Below are 15,252 nucleotides of genomic sequence, written 5' to 3'. Positions count from 1 at the left end.
ATCCAGTGGTTTTCTTATCGAGACCTCGGAGGATCGAGGCTTATTTACTTCCGTCCGTCGATCGAACGGTTGACCTATAGGTGAGTTTGTCATAGAGGAGTTCGGGTTGGATATGGGTTTGTCATTCTATCCGCTCTCTCAGTCTGCGCTGAAACGCCATAAATCATTGTGCTATGGCGAGATGCATCCACATCATATGCTGGGACAGGGATGGAGCCAAGCTATTTCAAACGGGGTACTTCTATACTCTGATTTGTATCGCCTTAAGTGGGGATAGTCCTTCGAGGTGTCGGATATTTTGCCGACTGCCTAAGCCCCTTTGAGCCTCAATTTGGCAGCCGATCAAACATATGGAGGTCTCATAGGTTCAATGTCTTCGATTGTCCGAGGTATCAGAAGCTTCATTATCCTATAATTTGTTTCTACTCCACAAAAAGTGCGAGTGCCCGAAAAATTGAACCCTATACAACCCAATCTCTTTGTCGGGCAGCTTTCAAGCGGGCCGGCGGGGAAGCTCATGAATGGTGCTTTCTTAAGCCAGAAAAAGAACATGCTGGAACTTGGAATTCCTCATAATATCTGGTCGATTTTGAGGTTATTACCTGTGATAATTACGCGTGTTGCGTGGCTCTTTCACGTTGGCTCATGCATACAAGGTAGCTAAGGCGGGTCCGAATACCCCGCGGTGAAAAAACATTCCACGGTGGCTAGGTATAACCAGGTACCGGAACCCCGTGTTGACATGATGTATACAGAAAAAGAAGGCCTGCTGTGTTCAGGCCCAATTTTGTATCATGCCAAGGATGTTTGGTCCCAACGTCATAAGATCTAGGCGATCTTCGACTGCCAAGATCAACGGGGCTGAGGCCAAACTCCCAAAGTCTCCGTGCTTTTGTTTCACATTTTTTCTATCTTCGCTCCCGAGTTTTTTTTTCACACTACGTTTTCGCTGGTTTGACTGTATCCCCATCATGTCTTTCCTTCGCGCGAGCTTCCCCGCCCTGCTCGTGTGCTTGGTGCTCCTGCCGCGGGTCCACGCTTTCGGTGCCGGCAGTAAGCGATCTTACCTATAATTACTTATCGACTGTGTACTAAAAACCTTAGACATCGCATCCATCTCAGCCGTCGAGGGCAAGAACTGGCGTCATGGCGACATCGAAGATATGCTCAAAACCGTAGCCTTCATCGCCGGTCACAAATGGACATCCACCCAAATCAAGCGCGTCTATTTTGGCAATTGGCTGCGTGATTAGTAAGTCTCACTTGGAGCTTTCAGACAAATTGATATGAGCATCAGCTGATCGGAATCTAGCTCGCAGGCAATGGATGTCGGGACTTTGAAAAATCTCCAGTCCGACACGATCCGCGTGCTTGTGTGGGTCCTCTCCTTCCTGACATTCGGCTATGCGACGGGCGAGTTCGAGGTGACCTCTGAGCGATTGGGTGTCTACCGTCCTGAGGAGCATATTGAGTATGGAGGTTCCTTCATTTGAGATGTCTGTCTTTACTGATCTACTTCTAGTAACCCCAAGGATTACGCCGATAATGAAGATGCCCGCCAGTACGATAAGCGTCTGCGACCCCCCAGTCCGCCAGATCGAGCTCGATATTGACCAGAATACTGGAATGAAGAATTATATTGCCAATGAGCGCGGCGATTGGGCCACTAGTGCTGCCTATGTGAAGTATAGCCTGGGGCGCAGCATCCACTATGGGCGTACATACACTCATGGGCAACAAAAGGGCAATGAAGAGGACCTATGTGAGGCTCTCCGTTGTCTCAGGGCAGGGTCTCCATACGCTCGAGGATTTCGCGGCTCATACCAACTATTGTGAGCTGGCTTTGCGTGAGATGGGCTTTCACAACGTTTTCCCGCATACCGGCACTGCCACTCAGATCAATATCCACGGGCATCACGTTTTCCCGCTGGTGACTGGAACCTTTGGCATGGTGGATTTCTTCCACTCGGTCCTAGGTGAGGCTACCGATCATTTCACTCAGTCCGAGGTCAACGAGATGGACATTGCACTTGGCGATGCGCAGAATCAATCTCAATCCAACAGCTCCCTCAATGCTCTTACTGGTTTGCTAGGCAAAATTCCCGGAACCAAGGACCTTGTTTCTGAAGCTGAAAATCTGAAACAGATGTCCGAGGCACAGGAGACGAGTAATCGCTCCCACGGCTCGCACATGGGCTACTCCGATCGAGGCTTTGATGGTCAGGAATCAAGCCGTGCCCCAGGCTCCAACCAGCCTTCCACAGGTGGTCCAGGCCCAGGGTTCTCCGGCATGCCCGACTTCAATCCTCAAGAGACTGTATCCAAGATTTATCCAATTCTTGCCTTCCGTGACAAGGTAGTCCGGAAGCTGAACTCGATCATCGAGAAGATCCCTGGCCTGGAGGCGATCATTGAGAAGATCACCGAGGCTCTGACTGTCTTCATCATGTCACTTCTTGCTCCATTCGTCCGACCTCTCATTAGCGCTGCCTCGAAATCTCTCCAGGCCGGTTCTGCAGGCGTTGTTGACGCGTCTGGCAAGCACCAGTACGAGCCCTGGACCGATCCTCACTGCACCGATCCCACCCACTCTTTGCTCTCCAAGGACCATTTCGCGAACTTACTGAATGAGCCCGCTGGTCAAGTAGCCTCTGCCATTCTCAAGTACGTCGCACCTCGCGTGTTGTACGCCTGGCAACACGTCGATGTCCCGGAGCACGAGGTCCTAGAAGACTGCATGAACGTATTCCACCATCCTGCTTTACGAAACATGCATAACGAGGCCCATCGAACAATGTTCGAAGCTGTTCAGAGCTGGGTCAATTCCCGCGAAGACCGCGGCCACAGCCTAAATGACATCCTTAGTGCTGAAGGCGTCAGAGCAGGTCGCAACACCGGTGGCGTTCCCCACACTCACGGGAGCGGGGGCGGTGGCTTCCCAGCACTTGGTGGTGGCTCCCATGGGCAAAGCCATGGTCAGTCTCATGGAGGCTCGTCACAGTCATTCTTCTCCCAGTTCTCGGGCCAGTCTCATTCCCAGCAAGGGTATCAGGGCTCCTCCGGCTTGCCTTGGGATAAGTTGTCTAGTTTGCCAATTCCTGGTATTTCGAACTTGAACAAGCTGAACAAGCTCTCGAATTTGATTCCGGGCGGACTGTCTCAGGGAGGTTGAAGGTGAAGGTGTTGGGCACGGCGAATATGACCATCAGCAGTCGATGTCTCATGAGCAGCATCAGCACCATGAGCACCATGAGCATCATGAGCATCATGAGCATCATGGGCATCGCGAGCACCAGCACCAGCATCCTTATGGCCAGCATCACGGCGAGCACCATGGTCAGGGCCATCATAGCCAGCATAATGGGCATCAGGGATACGGGTCCCACAGTGGGCATGGGTACTAGGCTTGTCCGACTTTATGTTTAGATGAGGGCTTGCAATGAACAAGCTCATGAGATCTATGATTAGTGATGAAAGCGTAGCTGCAGCGTTGGGTGGTGTTGCTTTGAAGGTCATTGAAAAGTGGAAATGTGTTTAGCTTGAAACCCACAGGAAGATTTAATCCGAGATCTCTTTAAATCCATATCGAACTTTGGAATGCAATCGGATTAAAGTAATTGAATCTTACTGTCGGCTGTTTCTGTGTGTGGAGAATTCACATAATCGATGAGTTTTCAAAGCATCCAACATGTGAAGGTTCTAACTCGCCTCAATCATGCATTGGATTTAATATACATCCGCAAGAGTTTCGCCGTAAAAACTTCACCATCCAGTCAACAGAATCGAAGACGAGAAAGGAATCACTGACACTAATCAGACCCAAAGTAATACAATCGTGCTTGAAGAATTGACCGCGTCCCCAAGAAGTAATAACCACTGACCAAAGTGCTCGAGCAACATCTAACTAGCTCTCAAGATCATCCTTTCCAATTTCCCTAATAAACTCAATTTTGAAATTTATTTCCACCAAGCCCTGCCGGGCTAGCTCAATCGGTAGAGCGTGAGACTCTTAATCTCAAGGTTGCGGGTTCGACCCCCGCGTTCGGCTATTCCTAAAAAATAACCTGAGATATTTCTTTTTTGCTTCCCATCGAACATAGCGTGAATGGAATCCTCTGCTCGACGAGATTGCTTCATCTATTATTTTTCTATTGTGACTTTGTGCGTTTGATCTTCGTTTGAGATTCCTGAAACTGGTGGGCTTAATTGGGGCTGATGGCGCTGCCTACTGGAGCTAAGGAGAAGATGATTATCGGCGCCTCTGGTGACTATTGACAGCATAGTCTCATGTCTCACCCAGCTATCCAGAAGCTGGCTCTTATTCTTTCAGGTGAAGAATGGATCATAGGCCATGGACCATATGCTGGGTGAACAACCAGCATCCGCTTTTGACTAGAACCTTACCTACTTCGGTATACCTATCTAGTAGGGCTGGAAACGCGACATGAGATAACCTCGATGAGTTCATTAACTGGCATGAGACCGGTAGGAAGCCCGAGAAATGCAACAAAAATGCAACTGGGTATGTTACGCTAACATAAATCATGCAACACACATAAAGCGCCTAATAAATGCCCACAAGAAGACGCCATGAAACACAAAAAACACCATGGATATGCAGACACGGAGAGGATAAAGGGTAAGAAGGCCAGACTTCATTCGTCTTCATCATCGTATGAGTCCTTCGTAGAGGCCCATCCACACTGCCAGCCCCGACCATCCTTTTTGCTGTTACTTCGGAGTTCGCGGGCCTCGGGACCTTCACGCCAGCATCGAGCGCTATAATCGTCGCTGACTGTGATCAATTCACCGTCAACTGTCCAGGACATGCCCGTGACTTCTTTCTGGTGGCCTTCGGTAAGGGGCGTGCCGGAGTGGTGGATTGGGATGGTATCTTCAAGACGGCCTGATAGGCCAGCGCTGGAGTTTGTTCGGCGCAGTCCTGACCGGGTGGTGAAGAGGGAGGTTCGTGTCACAGGGAGATCATCAGGCATTGTCTTGACAGGGGGCTGTAAGAATCGTTCATCGGTAGGGGAAGAGTATGGGACAGTGGTCGCTGCTGCCGACTGCTAGCATCTCGGCGCGGTCGTTGACTGCTTTTCGCAGCGCTAGTTTGACATAGAAGGAGGAAACCTGGAGTCGTGGGTGACGGAACCCATACAAGGGGCCTAGACCCTCCTTGTCAGAACCACCAGAGCGTCGGGGACGGTTGTGGTTCTGGGAAAGCTTCAGGTGCATGCCCGAGCACTAGATGCGCAGTCGAGTATGCATATACAGTACCATCTCGGCAGAGAGTGTATAATCGTGCGCCGTCACCACCAAAAGCCATCGAAGTGAGACCAAACCGGCGATACTTGATGTGGCTGTCGGGCTCTCTGGTGGTAGAAAGTGGGAGGACAGGTCGACCACGACGGTTGTTGTGTGCCGTGCGCAAATCCCAGAGGCGAACACTGGCGCTGGCCTCCGAGGCTGTCACGAAAAGGTTCTCTTGCCCAGGAGAGAGAAAGGCGAGGGGAGGTGACAGTTATGTCGGAACGACCGAATGGAGGAGCTTCGGCCTTGTCCATCATTGCCTTCTGAGGTGTACTGAATGCATGCGCACCGTGAATGGTGTTAAGAACCTGAGGATAGGTCATCTTGGGAGGCGCAGGGTTGGTTTCGTCCTCCGATTCCAGCGAGCATCTGACTTGCAGGGCCGGGCGCTCGAATCCCTTGCAACGAAGGTCCCAAATATTGACATTACCATCCCGACTGCAGGTTGCAAGGACATTATTGTTGGAGCGTGGTTGAAACTGAACGCGCTTGACTGACGAGTTGTGATTAGACAAGCAGTGAACTGGCCGTTGCGTAGTCATGTCAATGACCATGGATGTTTGATCTCCGGAAGCTGTTGCTAGAAGCATATCGTCGGAAGAGAACTCGAGGTCCATAATTGAGTTCATGTGAGGACGAAAACCGAGATAGGCACTAGAGAAACCACGTTCATCGTCTTTGGAGGAGTCCAACAGACGAATTCCGCCTTCCTCATCGCCCACAGCAACGAGTGAATTGGCTTTTTAGAGTTAGATCATCCAAGTCTTCCATGCAATGTCAATCAGGAGCTTACTGTTGCAAGAGGCATTGCAGAACGGAAGTGCTATCTGCCCATCCGCAGCATAGCTGGTACATGAGTGACGGTCTTCCGGTCGCGAATGGAAGTTGGATGTAAGATCTTGCCAGCCTGTAGCAATGTCAGACTGAAAACTATGTGACACAGGACCAGTATAAACCTACTGGCTCCAGCAGTAGATCGGAGAATCATTCGGCCGGCTCGCGAGCCTTGTACAGTGCGCATAAACAATGAACCAGACGTTTGCAAAGCTCGAGAGCGGCTGATTGGAGAGACAGGTCGACGTTTAGGTGGGCTTGATGGCGTAGGTTCTCGAAAGCGTCCTCGGGTGGAGGTCAAATCAATATCGCGAATGGTCGTCCTCTGCTCCACATCGTCGCCAACCGGTGATCGCACACGAACTTTTTTCAAAGGCGATGATTGTAGTGGGGAGACCACCGAAGAGAATGAATGTTTTCTTTTCCTGCTCGGAGTTCGAGGAACATCCTCCGATAAGCCGTGGTGAGGGCTGCTGGGACTGCCAGCCTTGGAAGATCTCGTAAATGCGGGTCCAAGACGGTTGACAGCTGGCGAAGTTAGAGCCCTCAAAGCCTGGCGACTAGTCTTGACACCGCTCGCATTACCGCTGTTGAGCAGGGAACGGGGAGTAAAAAAACGTCTAAAGGACCGAGGCGTGACTGTGGGGGGCTTCCTAGGTCGTCGTCCACCGCCAGCTTCAGATATAACAGAAGGCGGGGAGGAGGGAATTTCCTGGGACGAGGGAGGCAGGAGAGGTTCTGATCGAGGCGGCTCAGGGAGACCAGAAACACGGTCCATCGTGCACTCGGAGGCGAATGGAGGGGAGAAGCTATAGCGGATACATTGGAGAAGAAAAGGTTTGGCCGAAGGGGGTAAGATGGGAGAAGCGGGTCGTGGTGCGCGCGCATCGGACGTGACGCGGAGCGTGGTTCGGGCATTTGACACCTGAATTCACAATTCAGGCACCAAGACACTCTACGAGGAGAGAAAATGTTGAATTTAACCCTTTTTCGCAAGATAGTGATTTGGATTTCTTATTCAACAGTCTCAAATATTGTCTAACCTTGGATCCTAGAATGCCTATTTAGCTGATATCATCGCAATAGAGACCATTATAGTAGTTTCGGGCCTAGTGCACTTTCCGTCGACAATCCGTGGAAGAGGCGGTCCCACATAGACCTCACCGCCCTCCATTCTGCCACGCTTTATCGGATTTTTCGATTTTTTTTCTTTGCGATACAACGAGAATCCTCAACCGTGCACGATTCGGCCTCGCCTTCCAACAATGGCGCCGATCAAGCGCAAGGGGAATGCCCCCGAAGAATCGGCTGCTCGCCAGCCGCAAAAGCGCGCCAAGGTCGGAGCGGAGGAGAACAAAAAGGATTTCAAGCCTCAGGATTCCGCCCCGAAGGCTTCGGAGCTCTCGATTCTCCGCGACGACGAGCCATCCTTCCCTCGTGGTGGCGGCAGTGTCCTGACTCCCTTGGAGCGCAAGCAAATTCAGATTCAAGCCAACAAAGATGTGTTGTTCGAGCAAAAGGGTCAGAAGAAGCAGACCCGCGAATTTGACGACGACAACGATGACGACGAAGATGATGTCGATATGGAGGACGGAGAGACCACAACTACCGCCAAGAAGTCAAGGAAGAAGAAGGCCAAGGGTAAGAAGTCTGCCGAGCAGGACAAGCCTGAGAAAGAGGGCGTGCGTATTGAGCCTCTCACCTACAAGGTATGAAAGACTTCCAGAAAATCTCCATTGGAATATTCTAGCTAATTTGAACAGCGTATTGTCCCTGGATCTATGATTCTGGGTCAGGTCTCGAGCATCAACGCCCATGATGTCGGCATTTCATTGCCAACAACCTCGTTGGCTACGTCTCTCTTACTGCGGTCTCGAAAGTACTTGACGACAAGATTGAGAAGCTGCTGAACAACGAGGATGATGATGATGAAGACGAGGAAAGTTCGGACGAGGAATCTTTCGACCTCAAGGACTTCTTCTATCTCGGTCAATACGTGCGTGCCTATGTTGTTTCCACTGGCACTGAGGCTTCCGAAGCCGGTGGCCGCAGCAAGAAGCGCATTGAATTGTCTCTAGACCCCAGACAAGCCAACGCTGGCCTCAAGAAGTCGGACTTAGTGGAAGAGTCAGTCCTCCAGGCTTCCGTCATCAGTGTCGAGGACCACGGCCTGGTCATGGACCTTGGTATCGAGGGTTCAGACCTGAAGGGCTTCATGTCTTCCAAGGAGATTGATCCTCACGTGGAGTATTCTAAGATAAAGGAAGGAATGGTTTTCCTCTGTGTTGTTACTGGTCAGAATGCCAGTGGCAATGTCATCAAGCTGTCGGCCAACCTTCAGTCCGCTGCTTCGATCAAAAAGTCCCATTTCCTCAGCGCCGCCCCTACTATCAACTCATACCTTCCCGGTGTTGCGGCAGAGATTCTGTTGACTGAAGTTACCCAAAACGGTATGATGGGTAAGATTATGGGCATGCTCGACACTACTGTCGATCTTGTCCAATCTGGTGCCAATGACGGAAAGCTCGATTTGGTGCGCAAGTACAAGATCGGTGCCAAAATTAAGGGTCGTATCGTCTCGACTTTCCCTTCTGCTGAGCCTTTCAAGGTCGGCTTCTCGCTGCTCGACCACATTGTTAAGCTTTCTTCCGATGCTCACGGCCCCGGCTCCTCTGAGGACGCTCCTGCTCTCTCCGCGATTGTTCCTGAAGCCAAGGTGGTGCAGGTTGATCCCGGCATGGGTGTTTATGTGCAGATCGGGGAGACCAAGCACCTTGGTTTCGTCCATATCTCAAGGCTCTCCGACGGTAAGGTCGAATCCATTTCGGCCGACTCCGGACCTTTCCAGCTCGGAGCTACCCACGAAGCCCGTATCGTTGGATACAACAAGATTGATAATCTTTATCTCCTTTCATTCGAGAAGACTGTCATTGAGCAACCTTTCCTCCGGATTGAAGATGTCGCCGTCGGTGCTATCGTCAAGGGAAAGATTGAGAAGACATTGATCGGACCTACCGGTATGGATGGATTGATTGTTAGCCTGGCTGATGGTATTACCGCTCTTGTCCCCTCCATGCATTTTGCGGATACTCAGCTTCAGCACCCCGAGAAGAAGTTCCGTGAGGCCCTGAAGGTTTCCGCCAGAATCTTGTCCGTCAATCTTGAGAAGCGGCAAATTCGATTGACCCTGAAGAAGAGTTTGCTGAACAGCGAGTCTGCTATCTGGAAGGACTATAAGGAAATCACTCCCGGATCCCAGTCTCCGGGTACCATTGTCAATCTGCAGGCTCACGGTGCGGTTGTCCAGTTCTACGGCACCATTCGCGGCTTCCTTCCCGTGTCCGAGATGAGTGAAGCTTATATCAAGGACCCTGCTCAGCACTTCAAGCTTGGCCAGGTCGTCAACGTGCACGCTCTGAGCGTTGATGCTTCTCAGGGCCGTCTGGCCGTTTCATGCAAGGACCCTTCGAGCTTCACCGAGAAGTACCGCAAGGCCATTGAGGACTTGCAACCCGGCATGCTTGTTTCTGGATCAGTCTTCGAGCAGTCCAATGATGATGTGCTTCTCAAGCTTGACGAGTCTGGTCTTGTCGCCCGTCTTGACGTGCAACACATAATTGATGGATCACCGTCCAAGCAAAGCTCGACTTTGTCCAAGATTCGCGTGGGTCAAAAGCTGAACGATCTTCTCGTTCTCGACATTCAGCGTGCCCACCGCCTCATTCGTGTCTCTAGTCGAGCTAGTTTGAAGAAGGCTGCTAAGCAGGGTTCCATGCCTGGCAAATTCGAAGATATCCAAGAGGGATCAACCGTCACTGGCTTCGTTCGCAACATCACCCCCGCTGGCCTGTTCGTTGAGTTCTTGGGTGATCTTACCGGCCTCATTCCTAAGCGTCTCATCGAAGATGCCAGTTTGTCTCAGCCAGAATTCGGCATGTCGAGGGGTCAGACCATCACTCCGACAGTCCACTCAATTGACCACGACCTCCAGCGGTTCATCCTTAGCTTAAAGCCCTCCGAGGCTACTCAAGCTGGCCCCAAGAAGACCAAGACCAAGACACCACAGACTGATGATGCTCTCGCCAACCCCATTGACGAGAACGTCTCCACGATCTCTGACCTGGCGTTTGGCCGTGTTGTCAAGTGCAAGGTTGCCTCTATCAAGGCCACTCAGGTCAATGTTCAGTTGGCCGATAACATTCAGGGACGTATCGATGTCTCTGAGATCTTCGATAAGTGGGAGGACCTCAAGGACCGCAAGCACCCCCTGCGTTTCTTTAAGCCTAAGGAGGTTCTATCTGCCAGAATCATCGGTGTCCACGATGCGCGCAGCCACAAGTTCCTCCCTATCTCCCACCGCACCGGTAAATACCCTGTCTTCGAGCTCTCCATCAAGCCTACCTTCATGAAGGCTGCCAACCCCAATCTGTTGAACATGGAGCAGGTCAAGGTCGGCTCTTCCTGGATGGGCTTCGTCAACAACGTTGCTGATGACTGCCTTTGGATCAACCTTTCTCCCAATGTCCGTGGTAGACTTCGCTTGATGGATGCTTCGGATGACCTGTCTCTCCTGACCGATGTTGAGAAGAACTTCCCCATTGGATCTGCGCTCAAGGTCCAAGTTACCGCTGTCAACGCTGACAAGGGTCATTTGGATCTGACTGCCAAGCAGGGCTTCGACAAGCTTTCCTTCGGAGACATTTCCGTCGGTATGATCCTGCCCGGACGTGTAACCAAGGTCACCGAGAAACAAGTCATCATGCAGCTCGGCGAGGCCCTCGTTGGTGCTGTTAACCTGATTGATATGTCCGACGACTATTCCAAGGCCAACCCTACTGTGCACCAGAAGAACGAGGTCATTCGGGCTTGTGTCATTGCCGTTGACAAGGCCCATAAGAAGATCTACTTGTCTCTTCGTCCTTCCAAGGTGATGAGCGCGTCGCTGCCTGTGCAGGACCGTGAAATCACATCAATGAAGGACCTCAAGCCCCAACGACGTTGTTCGTGGCTTTGTCAAGCGCGTCACTGACGCCGGTCTCTTTGTCTCTGTCGGTCACGATGTTACCGCCTATGTACGCATCTCTGACCTATCCGACTCATACCTCAAGGAGTGGAAGGACTCGTTCCAAGCCGATCAGCTTGTCAAGGGCAGAATCACTTTGGTCGATGCCGAGCAGGGCAAATTGCAGATGAGTCTGAAGGAGTCTGTGCTGGACCCTAACTTCAAGAACCCTGTCACCATTCGGGATCTTAAGACTGGCCAGGTCGTTACCGGCAAGATCCGGAAGGTTGAGGAGTTCGGTGCATTCATTGTTGTCGATGGCTCCCGAAACGTCAGCGGTCTTTGCCACCGCAGCGAGATGGCTGATAAGCGCGTTGAGGATGCTCGTACCTTGTACAATGAGGGTGATGCTGTGAAGGCCAAGGTTATCAAGATCGACCTGGAGCAGAACAAGATCTCCTTCTCTCTCAAGGCCTCCCACTTCCAAGATGAGGCGGAAGACAGCGAGGATGAGGAGATGAACGACGAGCTTGGTGGTGTCGAGCTGGCTGGAAGTGAAGACGAGGACGAAGATGACGAAGACGTATCCATGGGAGGCGTTGAGGTCGAAGACGACAGTGAAGAGGAAGAAGAGGAGGAAGAGGAGGAAGAGGAAGAGAGTGACGATGAGGACGTTACCATGTCGGGTACCAAGCCTTCCAAGGCTGGTGGTCTTGGTGCTGATGGCTTCGACTGGAGCGGCAACGTCCAGTCCAAGCAGGACGCCGCCGTCGACAGTGACGATGAGGACTCAAAGAAGAAAAAGAAGAAGAATCGCAAGCCCGAGATCCAGGTTGATCGCACCGGCGATCTGGATGCGAACGGCCCTCAGACTGTCGCTGATTACGAGCGCCTTCTTCTGGGTGAGCCCGATTCTTCTCTCTTGTGGCTGCAGTACATGGCCTTCCAGTTGGAGCTTGGTGAGGTCGAGAAGGCTCGCTCTATTGGTGAGCGTGCTTTGCGCACCATCACCATGGGACAGGATGCCGAGAAGCTGAACATTTGGGTCGCGATGCTGAATTTGGAGAATACCTACGGCAACGACGACAGCCTTGAGGAGATCTTCAAGCGCGCGTGCGAGTACAACGAGCCGGCGGAGATCTATGATCGCATGATCAGTATCTACATCCAGTCTGGCAAGAACGAGGTATGTTGAATCTATTTTTCAGTCGAAGTTTGCCAGTACTAACAACTTCATACAGCAAGCGGATGAGCTCTTCAAGCAGGCCATGAAGAAGAAGATTTCCAACCAGTCACCGAAGTTCTTCCTCAACTACGCCAGCTTCCTCTTTGACGCTATGGCAGCTCCCGAGCGCGGCCGCGGTCTGCTCTCGCGCGCCTTGCAGTCACTCCCGGCCCACACACACGTCGAGACCACTTCCAAGTTCGCACAGCTGGAATTCCGGTCAGCGAATGGCGACGTGGAGCGCGGTCGTACCGTCTTCGAGGGACTTCTGTCTTCATTCCCCAAGCGCATTGACCTGTGGAACGTCCTTCTCGATCTGGAGATCAAGGCCGGCGACGCGGAACAGGTTCGCCGCCTGTTCGAGCGTGTGCTGGGACTTCAGAACAAGAAGGGTAATGTCAGCATCGATGCTAGCAAGAAGGTTAAGCCGAAGCAGGCCAAGTTCTTGTTCAAAAAGTGGCTTGCTTTCGAGGAGAAGCTTGCTGCCGAGGGCGGCGACGAGAAGATGGTGGAGGATATCAAAGCGCGGGCTGCGGCCTACGTCAAGTCTCTGCAGGAGGAGTAGAGGTTTTAGATCCTTGATTTCTCTTTTTTTCTTGTCTCAAAAATAGTCTTATGTTCCGTGCAACCCGTGGGTGTTTGGGCTCATTGCATTCGTTGTATATAAAGCGGCACCAGCAGATCAACCAACGATTTTCCCGTTTATTCTCTTTAACCCATGATCTGGACTAGAGCAGAGTACTCTTATCCGCATATACAGCGTGCCTGTGGCTGTCACCGTAGGATGTTGTTGGTCGACGATCTGAGAAAAGCTGCGCGTGTTCCACTTCTAGCGTCCAATCAATGCCGTCATCTCCGCAGCATGGGACGTTCCGGCCTCAAAGTGTGGTTCTTGTCTTTTTTAAGGTCGGACTACCTTGACTACACCGATTGGGATATAACCCCTCCAGATGAAGCTGTCAATCGTCGTCTCTGTGTCTGTCTTCTCGTCACGAACTCCCTCGGCAGAATGGGCTCATACCAACCTCCGGGTACGCCAGGCTCTGGCGCTTCCGAGTGCTTGCTCGAGGTACCCTTTGAGGCCTACACAGACTCGCCCGATGATGTGAACAAGGCCCCGCGAGTCCAAGCGACCCCTCGCGCAGTGGGGCCGCCCACCTGGCGCCAGAGGCTGATATCCTACGCGCCTTTCGCTTCACGCGAGGACGCACTGCCATTGCTATCAGAGAACAATCAGAGATCACGCTGCTGTTCGCCCTCCTGTCGCTCGCGGTTCTCACGTGGCCTACTGCGTGTGCTCCTCGTGTTCTTCGTCATGCTGTACGTTCAATCCTGGTCGGTTCAAGACCATTGCCGACGAGCTAATCATTGCACGCAGGGGAATCATACAATTCATCTCACTGGCCTGCGGCATCGTACTCTCGTTCTTCCCGGATGAATATGATCGCGCGGCTCACGTCTGGTCGCAAGGTGACTCCAACCCGGAGGATATCACCCACTGGCCCACCGACATATCGCGCGATATCATCCCTAAAGGCTGCCACTCGCACAACGACTACTGGCGCCGCGTGCCTCTGTTCTCCGCACTACAGGCCGGATGTATCGGCGTCGAAGCTGATGTTTGGCTGTTCGATGAAGAGCTATACGTCGGCCACACCAGGTCCGCCTTGACATCTCGCCGTACTCTGCAGTCAATGTACATCGACCCGCTTGTGAAGATTCTCGAGCGCCAAAACCCTGTTACATCGTTACATCGTACCATCGACCAGCCTCCGCACGGAGTGTGGGATACAGACCCCGACCAGAGCGTGATCCTGCTGATCGATTTCAAGACCGATGGCGCCGCTACTTACCCTGCCGTGGTAAAGCAGCTGGCTCCGCTGCGCGAGCGAGGCTATTTGACCTATTTCAATGGGCGCGAATTGATTCCAGGCCCCGTCACCATTGTCGGGACCGGGAACGCGCCCTTCGACCTCATATCCGCTAACTCAACGTACCGGGACGTCTTCTTTGACGCGCCGCTCGACAAGCTCGTCGACGACAGCCTCGAGGGTCAGTACATCTCCACCAAGCGGTCAAGAGGTCGAGGTGAAGGCCAAGGCAACTCCGGCATGCCGGAGACTATCAATTCGCACACATTTAATCTGACGAATAGCTACTACGCCTCCGTCTCCTTCAAGAAAGCTATCGGCTTCCCTTGGCCATTCCATTTCTCGCAACACCAGATGGATCTCATCCGGACGCAGGTTCGCGTTGCGCATCACCATGGCTTGAAAGTGCGCTACTGGGGCCTACCAAGCTGGCCGCGTAGTCTGCGAAATCATATTTGGAGGATCTTAGCCCAGGAGGGAGTTGATATGCTCAACGTGGATGATTTGCTGGGTGCCACTAAGGGGAGTGGAGGATCCAAATCTTGGACTGGTGGATCTAGGCTCAAATTGGCTTTGTTGAGGCTATTGATTCATGACCATGAATGATAGTCGATGATCTCCTTATTTTTGGGTTGGACCCAAAATGGCGTTCAGGTGATGGTTTTTATGATACCTTTTCATGCTAGAACTATAGTACTTCTGACTATACATATGATGCGTCGATTTACTGCACGTTCAGGAGATATCTTAAGTGAGTTCAAGCAACTTCATTTTAAGAGTTCTAGACCTATTTGTGGGATGTCTTGAATTTTTTAGGCCCTTTCTGGTCTTTTCTTGGAGGTGTGATGTGGTTGATCTCGAATATCTTGATGTAACTCAAGAGGCACACCTTTCCGGAGATGGGTTGCGTTCTCAATAATTCTTAGACAACCGAAATTCCCAGACAAATTCTATATGAGGCTTACGATGATGAGAGAACAAGTTCCAATGTGGAGTCGAGTAACCAG

General features: G+C 51.8%; 4 protein-coding genes across 4 annotated transcripts; 3 read left to right on the top strand and 1 right to left on the bottom strand.

Moving 5' to 3' along the window:
• Positions 1-971: 971 nt before the first annotated feature.
• N7477_005741 (Het-C domain-containing protein) lies at positions 972-3,172 on the top strand (the record flags this gene model as incomplete). Its single annotated transcript, XM_056967404.1, has 5 exons — positions 972-1,053; positions 1,105-1,252; positions 1,313-1,471; positions 1,523-1,572; positions 1,692-3,172. 5 exons carry the CDS (start codon positions 972-974, stop codon positions 3,170-3,172), a joined length of 1,920 nt encoding a protein of 639 aa, XP_056822158.1.
• A 26-nt stretch (positions 3,173-3,198) lies between these two features.
• On the top strand, positions 3,199-3,426 carry N7477_005740 (uncharacterized protein; the record flags this gene model as incomplete). Its single annotated transcript, XM_056967403.1, has 1 exon — positions 3,199-3,426. The coding sequence occupies one exon, from the start codon at positions 3,199-3,201 to the stop codon at positions 3,424-3,426; it is 228 nt and encodes a 75-aa protein (XP_056822157.1).
• Positions 3,427-4,655: 1,229 nt separating this feature from the next.
• Positions 4,656-6,925, bottom strand: N7477_005739 (uncharacterized protein; the record flags this gene model as incomplete). The annotated part of the gene is made up of 6 exons (XM_056967402.1): positions 4,656-5,066; positions 5,095-5,247; positions 5,276-5,485; positions 5,523-6,052; positions 6,107-6,220; positions 6,274-6,925. 6 exons carry the CDS (start codon positions 6,923-6,925, stop codon positions 4,656-4,658), a joined length of 2,070 nt encoding a protein of 689 aa, XP_056822156.1.
• A 487-nt stretch (positions 6,926-7,412) lies between these two features.
• Positions 7,413-14,851, top strand: N7477_005738 (putative rRNA biogenesis protein RRP5; the record flags this gene model as incomplete). The annotated part of the gene is made up of 6 exons (XM_056967401.1): positions 7,413-7,856; positions 7,911-7,938; positions 8,028-11,085; positions 11,126-12,335; positions 12,391-12,915; positions 13,721-14,851. The coding sequence occupies 6 exons, from the start codon at positions 7,413-7,415 to the stop codon at positions 14,849-14,851; spliced, it is 6,396 nt and encodes a 2,131-aa protein (XP_056822155.1).
• Between the last annotated feature and the right edge of the window lie 401 nt (positions 14,852-15,252).

Source organism: Penicillium maclennaniae (assembly GCF_028827695.1).
Source record: "Penicillium maclennaniae strain IBT 15551 chromosome Unknown utg000005l:1.0-2652337.0:1.0-2654196.0, whole genome shotgun sequence".
Taxonomy (NCBI): Eukaryota; Fungi; Ascomycota; class Eurotiomycetes; order Eurotiales; family Aspergillaceae; genus Penicillium; species Penicillium maclennaniae.
Note: the sequence above shows the minus strand (reverse complement) of the source record. Positions and strands in the feature narration are given on the sequence as shown.